Genomic DNA, 10,657 nt, shown 5'->3' with positions numbered 1-10,657 from the left:
CCTAAATGCTAAATTGTCCAGAATCAGAATTGAGGCAAAATTATAAGGATTAAGAATTTTACAAGCAAAGGAATTTTAAAGATTGCCAGAAAATCACCAGAAGCTAGAAAAGAGATGTGGAACAGATTCACTCTCACAGCCCTCGGATGGAACCAACCCTATTGACACCTTGATCTCAGACTTCCAGTCCTCAGAGCTATGAGATAATTTCTGTTATTTAAGCCAAAAGAAAAATAAAATTAAGTCCTACATCATGGGCTAAAATAAAGGTTGCCTCTGTTACTTGCTGGGTTATACCAAAAAATGATTACTGACAGTCATTGAAAGGAGAGTTGATTTTAAATGATCCTTTTAGTGAGTACATAGAAACTACGGTCAAGGAGCTATTTCAGTTTTCTGAAAGCAAAATTTTATTTTAGGTGTCAAGTTTCTATATTATTCAAGTATTTAAAAATCAGAATTTAAAATCTATATCTGTGTTAGCTATCAACAGAAAGTTGATCATTGAGATGACTTGGAATTGTTACTGGTCGGTTGTTATCACTCAGTATGCTGTCATAGTTCAGAATAAATATAGCCTTCATTTGTCCGTTGTAACATTTCTAAGCATTAACTGAAGGCATCTGATCTAGAATTGATAAATGTAAATTAAAAGATTCAGATAAAAATACTTAAGAAAGTCAGAATCTTTGAGAAAGCCAGAGGGGGAAAAAGTGCTTAGAGTCAATGACCTTTTATTTAGCCCAAAGAGAAATATGAAAAACTTACTACTCCATAGTACCAAAATCAGAAAAGGAATTATTGCTTCTAACTCCATGGAATCATCAGTCATGTCCTCAGGTCCTTCATCCATTAATTTCACCTACTGAAGTTGGGTTTGACCCAGTTTTACTTCATTCTGGAGATTTCAAATAAATATTTGAAATTTGAAATCTGGGGCATTGCTCATCCTCACTGTGATGAGAAGGAAAGGTATAACTGGTTCTTGCTTGCTATCTATCCATAGCTATCTTTGCAGAAGATACAAAGCATGGGATATAAGCAAGTGTTATTCCCCCTTTCCCCTAGTCTACTGGCATTTATTCACTTTGTCTTCCTGAACAAGTTTACTATAAACTAGATTTCAATTTTTGCTCTATCAATCTTCAATATGAAAATATTGTTTAGTTTTCAGCTTAGTAGGCATTCCCAGAAGTTGTTATGGCAAGGTGGATATTTTCATATGATAGCATGCAGCTGAGGGAATAATTTGAGGAAAAAATAAGTTTTGAGTTGATGTTGCAGACTCAGAGAAGAATGCCTGGATTCATTCTTGAACTTCTCCAGGTCTTGTGACAACTGTCTTCCCAGAGATGATTCTCAGTGGGACCATACTTCCTAATGGTAAGGAACAGAATGAATTCACTTCTGATATTGCCTGCCTCTCAAAACCAATCTTTGTTAAGTCTTGCAGCCCTGGGTCTGAGTTTCTCTTGTAAGAGTTAAGAAACAAACTGGAGGCACACACACAAAAAAATTCCTGGATTTCACTTCTTCCTTCAGAGCTTTGTCCATGAAGGCTGCTGACACATAAGGATCTGCCCAGGCAGCAGACCATCACCAACTAAACACTGGACAGTTCTTCCCAGAGCACCTCATTCTCCAGAGAGAACAGGTCTTCTTGAAGCTGGACTCAGAGAATGAAGATCCATTCCCTGGCACCGAAGTAACAGGAGAGCTGGAATATCTTGGTAATGCATCTGGCTGTGCAATGGTTCTTTCTCTTCAGGTCTTCCAGAGGTGAGAGGTCCTTTAATAGTTCAGGATAGGACTTGTGAAGAACCCTGGTGTTGATGGAGAATGATTTCCTTGAGCTGTGGTTTGTTGACAAATTTGGGGGAGTAATGGGGATATTTCAAAACGTATGAGCCATTCAGGCAGAACTATCTTGTCCAAGTCTTCAGTTGCAGCTTCTCCAGTAGATGGCGCCTCTAATGCTTTACTGCCTTCCTTCATTACATTGATAAATTTTTCTCCATTACTACTAATCCAAGTCCCCACACCCCTGCCCTCAGGCTTTTAAATAATCTGGCATGTTGTTAATCCTTTTTTTTTTTTTTTTCCCAGCTGTGACTCCAGACAGGATTCAAGAGGAGTTTTACAATCTTTTCTCTGGGTTTTAAAGAGACTTACTTTACCCTTCTGTGTTAGCCGGAATCCTTTTGATTCTCTCAAAAACAGGTAAAATAAGCACAGTTCTTATACATGAAGAGATCAAAGCAATGCAAAAAACTGGGACTGTCATAGCAAGACTTACTGTAAGCATGAGCCTTGTCCAGAGAGAGCAAGGCCTAGTTGAGAGGAAGGTTAAGATCAATGTCTTGAGGGCACTTCAGAAAAATCTTTCAGGGGCTCTTAACCTTTTTTGTGACATAGATCTTTGGTAGTCTGGTAAAGCCTATGGGTCCCTTCTCAGAATATTGTTTTTAAATGCATAAAGTTCAGTTTGTTGTAATATACAGTCAACCAGTTAAGTTGGAATACAGTTATCAAAATAGTTCAGAAATCTGTGATATAATACCAAGTGAAGCAGAAACAGAAAGACAAATACCATATGATATCACTTACATGTGGAATCTAATGTAACATATATATGGAATCTATTACACGAATGAACTTATCTACGAAACAGAAACAGACTCACAGACATAGAGAATAGAGTTGTGGTTGCTAAGGGGGAAGAGAGGTGGGGAGGGATGGATTGGGAGGTTGGGATTAGCAGATGCAAACTATTATATATAGAATGGATAAACAACAAGGTCCTACTCTATAGCACAGGGAACTATATTCAATATCCTCTGATAAACCATGATGGAAAAGAATATGAAAAAGAATGTATATATACGTATAACTGAATCACTTTACAGCAGAAATTAACACAACATTGTAAATCAACTATATTTTAATAAAATAAATTTTAAAATTAAAAAAATCTGTGATCTAATAGTATAATGCATGTACTTTCTTATGAATGCATAAATTTACAAGATCTAATGGCAGGTCCAACAACTACCATTATCTTGAAGTAGCAGTAATGAGCATAAAGCAGTAACAGTAATGTGATATAACAATATCTGTTATTTCTATTGGTGACAAAAATCACGGGTAAGGTTAATATTACTGTAGTTTGCTGCTTATCTTTATTGAAGGAAGTGCTTTCAATTAGAGATGAATGAAAATAAAGCTGCAGTTTTTTCCCCAACGAAGTAACCAATTGAATTCTATCCATGGACCCCTTGGGAGTGTGTAGAATCTGGGTAGAAACATCTCCTAGCAGCAGAGTGGTGAATGGATTACAGAGCAAGGCTGAAGGCAGGTACTGGGGTAACCCTCAGTCCTCAGCCCAGGCAGGTATCAACATTCCCAAGGGATTTGGATTGACAAGGAGGAGCCACTGGAGCCTGAATTCCACACTCAGGACTAAGAACTTTGCTGAAGACACCTGCCCGGTGCCAGGTTCTGGGATACCATACACTGCAGAGAGAACGTGTAAACCATTACCGCAAGGGATTGATGAGCACTTTTTACTAATTTCCAGCACCACATAGGATGATGTTAAGAGCCACCAGAGCTCGACAGACTTGGGTTACAATGCCTTTTCTGCAATTACAGAAGCTGTATAACCTTGGGCAAGTTTATCTTTCAGTGTCCTCATTTATAAAATGGAGTAATAAAAATGTCTATCGTGATCACAGGGTTATAGTTAATTAAAGTGCTGTAATTCATTGTGTTGCCTGTAGATAAATACTGGATAAATGAAGGTTGTTAAATGTGAGTTGAATGAATCTGCCCGATGACCTTTCAAGAGGGGAATCTATTCTTTTCCTACTCCCTGTTTTTCCCTCTTTGCTTAAATCCAAGAGAGGAATTAAGACCTCCTTTGGGAAGGCAGACGTTCAGTCTCTGGCTTCTAGATACTACCAAGTTTCCACGTGTTGTCAACATTTTTTTAATGTCGAATGCTTTTCTTGAACACCTGCAACCTGCTGGGGGCTGGAAGAGAATCCTCAACACTGTCTCGCGGTAGCTTTTGAAGTGAAAACCCTGGGGTGAGAATCCACAGTAATTGAAATTCCTCAATCAGGAGCTGGGTTAATTAATATTGACCAGACCACAACTGGAACATATGGGAACAGTAATAATCGTGGAATTCTATGCACTGTTGTTTACTTCATTAAAAAGACATTAAATCCATTTTTTAATTAAACTCCGAATCCCAGGAAATGTCTCTTTCCCAACTTTTTCTTTATCTGCGAGGTCACAATGCTCCCGAACCCGTCTTTCAAAGATTTAAACAGGAGGCTGATTGTGCTAGAGTAAATTGACTAGTAAATCATACCTGAAACAAATATTCAACTGTTTCCATTCCGCAAGCAAATTTACGTTTATCTGTTCAAATCAGAGGTAAAAACATTCTCGACGAGGATGGGATTCGAACCCACGCGTGCAGAGCACAATGGATTAGCAGTCCATCGCCTTAACCACTCGGCCACCTCGTCCGCGAGACCTCTTTCTTCCTCCTAGCTATAGGGAGTAAATCTAGGGGGATGTGACGCAATGTGCTAGAAGCCGCCATTTTGTACGGAAGCAAAGCTCCTATCTTTTTGATAGCAAGAAATCAAAAGAAGATGGCCGCTCCCATACTGTGGGGGATCTGCAATGGGAAGGGACAAAGGAAAATTCGGTAGAAAATGAGATAACCTTGAAAGAAATAAAATCGGCATACAGGCTGCAAAGGAAATTTGATTAAAGGAGTCTTAGGAAGGCTCTGGAGCCTAAGGGGCGGGGCCGACGCGTTGAGCGGCTTTGCGCATGCGCTCCAACTAGGCGGTTAGATTTGAATGCTTAACTGAGGCCGTCTGGGTGTTGTGAGGTGACGTCGAGGGGTGGCGGTGAGGTACCTCTCTGAGAAGCGTGCGGACGCCAAACAAGTCTAAGGAGAATTTCTCAAGCAGTTGGGCCGCGGCGGGTAACTTTCGGCCTGGGCTTCGCGCGGAGGGATTTAGGTTTTGTCTGAGCGGTCTGAAGGCCCGGCGGTGGGAGGTGGGGGACACTCCTGGAGGCAAGCTGCCTCGGAACTCGCTGGGCTCAGGTACAGACGCTTCTCCGCGGGTGCGGGGCTCTTTTTTTCCTCACCTCGGCCTGCACATGTGCCGCCTCCCTCCTCCCTAGCAGTCTCCGTCCACACCTGGGCCCCACGGCGAGGGGGACCCGGCTCGCTGGCCCGCGGCGTCCCGGACCGCGGCGACCCGCCCCGCCATCTTCTGTCAGGGTTCCGGTACTCTTCCTCGCACCCCAGTTTCTTTTCCTTGGGGAACTCGCGGCTGTTCGCACTTCTTACTCAATCTTTTCTTAGCTATAAATGAAGTGACAGCAATAAGTGATTTTAAACTCTCGGCTTATGGTTTATTTACAATGTCTGATCGAGTGCTAGCAGCCCTGAGCAGATTTTGGGTTTCCGGCGGATGTAATAACATAAACAAATAAAGCCAATAATAGTACACCACAAATAAGTTTTAAAAAAATCTTCCTCTGTCCATTATTAGGCCAGAGTTAAGGAGTCTTCTTGCTGTTTATCTCAATACTGGAGTTTAAGAAAAAGTTCTAAAAAAAAATACATTGCCTATTGGAATTTTGAAGATAGGTTTATAGAGAGAGATGGCAGAGAAGACCAAAGCAGAACTTACTCTAGGTATTAAGATTGAAGTTTTCAGTTGAATTGAATAAGTCGAATTCCTCAGATTTGTATTGGGTTCTTTATTGTCTTGTGCTAGGGCTGGGAGCGGATGATTGAGTCCTTCATCCAGAGTTTACAGTCCAGAATGGGAAAGAATTAATATACACAGATAACTATAAAACAGGACAATGTAAAGGATTATAGGACATTCTAAAGGAATATGGGAGCATAGAAAAGCTTATTTGATGCTTTTTGGCTATGGAGACCAAAGGAGGCTTCTTGGAGAAAGTGGTATTTGAGGTGGAACTTGAAGGGAAGAATGATTTACAGAGATGAGGAGTTAATGTAAGATTTTGCTAATTAAAGTTCGGGTTCAAAGCAGTATAGTTCTTCTTGACTATGTGAATGGCTAGGAATGTTTACAAGATGACAAATAGATGTAAACTGAGTAAAAATATTTGGAGTGGTAGTATTAATGGGTTTGATGCTAAGTAAGAGATGGTAGAAGACACTCTAGAATTGTTAGTAGGAGAGTGCTGTCCAATAAAACTTTGTGTTAATGGTAATGTTTTACTTCTGCACTAACATGGTACTCATTAGTCCCATGTGACGAACACCTGCAATGTGTCTATTGTAACAAGAACTATATTGTAAATTTTATTTCATTTTAATTAATTTAAATTTTAATTAATTTAAATTTAAATGATATAGACTCTAGACCTGTTCTGTATTGGACAGCACAGATCTAGAATCTTTATCATTGGACACTATGAAATATATTAATTCTAGATAGTGGTGAAGTAAATGAAGGAGTGGACAAATAGCAAGATAGTAGATTTTCAGGTTTTGCAGGCTCATGGTCTACATGATCTCTGTCACATTTCTTCTTTCTATGCTTTTTTTTTTGTTCTCTGTAACTGATTTAAAATGTAAAAAACTACTGTTAAAGGCCCATTTGGCCCAGCAGCTGTAGTTTGTGGACCTCTGGATTATTTAGACTAGTAGTTCCCAAATTTTCTTGGCTCATTGTGCCCCTAGGGCAAAAGAAATACCTAACAGTTCTATCAATATTTATTAAGTGCTTAGGTCCAAACAATTTTAGAAGTTGTTGTTAAGTGATTCTACCTGCTTAGTAGCCATTTGAAAAAATTAATGTACATAAATTGAAATAAAAGATAATATTTTAATTTTATTCATAAATACTTACAATTATTTACTAATTGGATATGTGTGCCTGTTGAATATTGCACACCTTTTAGATTTTGGAATCAGATTGGATACTGCCACTCTCATTTCCAGTACCACATTGATCAAAAGTACTTGCTTTATATCACAGGAACTGCCAAAAATCCAGCTTTGCGATAATATGTTATCAAAACTAATGTAATGTGAATGGGTACTATTTTGAGCTAGCAGTGATGTATAGATGTTGAGAATTGTTGCTTCTCTCAAAAGTTCAAAATATCCCAGAACACCTTTGTGAGTAAGCTGTAGCACCTCTACCTGTGTGCCAAGTGCACAGTTCTGGAACCAATCAGTAATCAATTAATGTGACAGTGATCAAAAGTTCAGCCATAATAGCATTTTACACATGAAGCTTAATGTGAGAACCTGGAGTCTCCTATTTCTGTTGGAGGTGGAACTTACAGATATGTACTGAATAGAATATTTTTAAAAGAGGACATCAGTAAGCTTTGAATCTTATTACTTAATCAAATGCCAGCTGGTCTGCAGGCTGAACAAGAATGATGCACGATGACTGTTTCAAACAATGAAGATGTTTAGGTGATCCTGATTTGATAGTATTTTCTTTTTTCTTTTTTGCGGTACGCGGGCCTCTCACTGTTGTGGCTTCTCCCGTTGCAGAGCACAGGCTCTGGACGCGCAGGCTCAGCGGCCATGGCTTACGGGCCTAGCCGCTCTGCGGCATGTGGGATCTTCCTGGACTGGGGCACGAACCTGCGTCCCCTGCATCGGCAGGCGGACTCTCAACCACTGCGCCACCAGGGAAGCCCGTATTTACTATTTTTAATCAGTAAATTTTTAATATATCTCTGAATTTGAAAATATTTCCAAAAGAAGAAAAAAATGCAAGACATAGATCACGAAGCCCCTGAAATAATATTTTTAATTTAAAAATTTAAGCTATTACATACTATCCTCTTTCCCAAAAGCAACCACCTTCACTACTTTAAGTTAATTATTTTGTATCTAAAGAAAGCTCTCTTGGGACTTCCCTGGTGGCACAGTGGTTGAGAATCCACCTGCCAATGCAGTGGACATGGGTTCAAGCCCTGGTCTGGGAAGATCACATATGCTGCGGAGCAACTAAGCCTGTGTGCCACAACTTCTGAGCCTGCGCTCTAGAGCCCTCGAGCCGCAACTACTGAGCCCGAGCACCACAACTACTAAAGCCTGTGCACCCTAGAGCCTGCATGCTGCAACTACTGAAACCCGCACACCTAGAGCCCGTGCTCCGCAACAAGAGAAGCCACCGCAATGAGAAGTCCACACACTGCAACGAAGAGTAGCTCCCGTTTGCCACAACTAGAGAAAGCCCATGAGCAGCAATGAAGACCCAATGCAACCAAAAAAAAAAACTCTCTTACCCGCAACCACCTCTACCTGCATCCGGAGCCTGTGCTCCGCAACGGGAGAGGCCACAGCAGTGAGAGGCCCGCATACAGGAAAAAAAAAAAAAAAAATGGAGAGGGTCAGAGATGAAATTCTAGAAGATACCCATCACCTTATATCTATATTAACAGCTAATTAAATAAATCAATACTGAAAAATAAGCAGACTTTTACTTCAGGTTCAAGTTCATTATGAAGTATTGTTCTTTAATTTGACTTGTTATATATGATGAAAGCATGTAAAATAAGATATCTTTTAAGTACCTGTTTTTGTTTTTTTTTTTTACTTATTGCTAAAAGTGTAAGAACATTGATTCTGACAGTTTATGTATGTGGTATTTTATTTTTTTCTAAGTAAGTATTTTAGTCTTTTTATCTATCCGTCTATTTATTTATTTTTGGCTGCCTTGGGTTTTTGTTGCTGTGCGCCAGCTTCACATTGCAGTAGCTTGTTGCGGAGCACGGGCTCTAGGCACGTGGGCTCCAGTAGTTGTGGCACGTGGGCTCAGTAGTTGTGGCTCGCGGGCTCTAGAGTGCAGGCTCAGTAGTTGTGGCTCGCGGGCTCTAGAGTGCAGGCTCAGTAGTTGTGGCGCATGCTTAGTTGCTCTGTGGCATGTGGGATCTTCCCGGACCAGGACTCAAACCCATGTCTCCTGCCTTGGCAGGCGGATTCTTAACCACTGTGCCACCAGGGAAGTCCATATGTATGTGGTATTAATTTAGTATTGTAGTAGAAATGCTCATATTGTTGAGTCAGAATCTCTAGCTATTCTGTTTTTTGAAATCTGCAATGAAATTTTTTCTTACCCAGGGATAAAGTTCTAAGGTTAAAATGCATAAAGTGAAAATATAGGTTCTTTCCAAGACAAATACTCATTGAGTGAAATTGTAAACATAATCAACTACACTGTTTAAAATGTTTTTTCCCCCAATTACTTATTTATTTATTTATTTATTTATTTTGGCTGCCCCGGGTCTTTGTTGCAGCATGCAGACTTAGTGGCAGAAGGATAAGGGATCTAGTTCCCCAACCAGAGATCGAACCTGGGCCCCCTGCATTGGGAGTGCAGAGTCTTACCCACTGGACCACCAGGGAAGCCCCTAAAATGTTATTTTTATGCCTTAAATTTTTTTTTGCTGGAGTACTTAAAGTTAAATTTTCATAAGATAAATATGCATTTATGCAAATCCACTTTATGCAAATATCAGTATTTTGATAGCTGATTGACTATATTTTGAGATTGAATCATTATATAATCCATAAACTCATATAAACTAGGACAACTTTTTATTTGAACCGTTAAAGTCCATATCATTCCAATCAGAGTTAGTCACTGATTTCCTCTTGAATATGAGAATTTTCTAGGATTGGTCATTATTAGAGAATAGTTTAAAATCCTCAAAATTTCTCATGTTTCATAGCCCCATAGTGAAGTTTTTCCTTTTTTTGGCTCTCCCACAGAAAGTAATCCTGAAATTACAACTCTGCTCTGCTCTTAATCTCTTCACAGATTACAACTTCTCTTCCTTTTTTCTCACCTTTTCTCATATTGTGTATTTGTTACAGAAACAGTTTTTCTTTGAAAATGGATGGGATGTCTTCAGAAGCTAATGAAGAAAAGTAAGTTTGGGAAATGCAGCTAAAAATGTTCAACTCTTTATCAGGGAAAGATACTTTTCCAATTAGTAAGACAGGTTTATAACTTCTGAAATGTTTTCCCAGTCTGTTCCAGGGAAAAGAAGTAAATGTTACAAAGTCACAGCACTCCCTGCCATATCTTTATATAAACTCATCTAGAGTCAAAACTGAGAGGGACTTTAGAGACCACTTCCTATCTCTTCAATTTCAGGATGAGAAAATTGAGGCCCGAAGAAATGAAATGATTTGTCTAAAGTTGGCATCACAAACTAGTGGCAGTTTACAACCTACAGGCATATATATATATGACAAAGAAAAAATTGTCTAAACAATAAACAATGTTTTTAAATTTTTGAATTAATTGCCAAAATTTCAAGATTTCATACAATAATTAGATTTTCAGCTTTTCCTGAAAAATCAAGTGGTGCAACACTGGGCTCATATTCTTGCTTGGCAACAACTAACCTGAGCAGAGTACATAATAGCTGTGATGATCAAACCAGCCAGGAAGGAAACCAGACTAAGTTGTCTGTTTGGCTACCATAGCCATTTGAATATTCAAAACCTGCTCTAAAAATCACACTGTAGTAAAACCAGAGCTAGAGTCTCTTGATTTATGGTCCATTTATCTCTTTTTTTTTTTGGCTGCACTGCAGCTTGCAGGATCTT

At 39.4% G+C, this 10,657-nt stretch overlaps 1 protein-coding gene and 2 non-coding genes across 3 annotated transcripts in view; 1 reads left to right on the top strand and 2 right to left on the bottom strand.

The window, feature by feature from the left end:
- Positions 1–4,456: 4,456 nt before the first annotated feature.
- On the bottom strand, positions 4,457–4,538 carry TRNAS-GCU (transfer RNA serine (anticodon GCU)). The gene has a single exon. It is a non-coding gene; the product is annotated as a tRNA-Ser (tRNA).
- A 4,834-nt stretch (positions 4,539–9,372) lies between these two features.
- On the bottom strand, positions 9,373–9,445 carry TRNAG-CCC (transfer RNA glycine (anticodon CCC)). The gene has a single exon. It is a non-coding gene; the product is annotated as a tRNA-Gly (tRNA).
- Positions 9,446–9,922: 477 nt separating this feature from the next.
- The window catches only part of KNL1 (kinetochore scaffold 1), a 57,561-nt gene continuing 56,826 nt past the window's right edge, over positions 9,923–10,657 (top strand). The window contains 1 exon segment of the mRNA XM_007460204.1: positions 9,923–9,970. Within this exon segment, the coding sequence (XP_007460266.1) occupies positions 9,936–9,970 (35 nt within the window). The 5' untranslated portion in view covers positions 9,923–9,935.

This window comes from Lipotes vexillifer, unplaced genomic scaffold (genome assembly GCF_000442215.2).
Source record: "Lipotes vexillifer unplaced genomic scaffold, Lipotes_vexillifer_v1.1 scaffold408, whole genome shotgun sequence".
In the NCBI taxonomy this organism is placed as follows: Eukaryota; Metazoa; Chordata; class Mammalia; order Artiodactyla; family Lipotidae; genus Lipotes; species Lipotes vexillifer.
The sequence above is the reverse complement of the archived record's forward strand: the minus strand, read 5'-3'. Positions and strand labels throughout refer to the sequence as shown.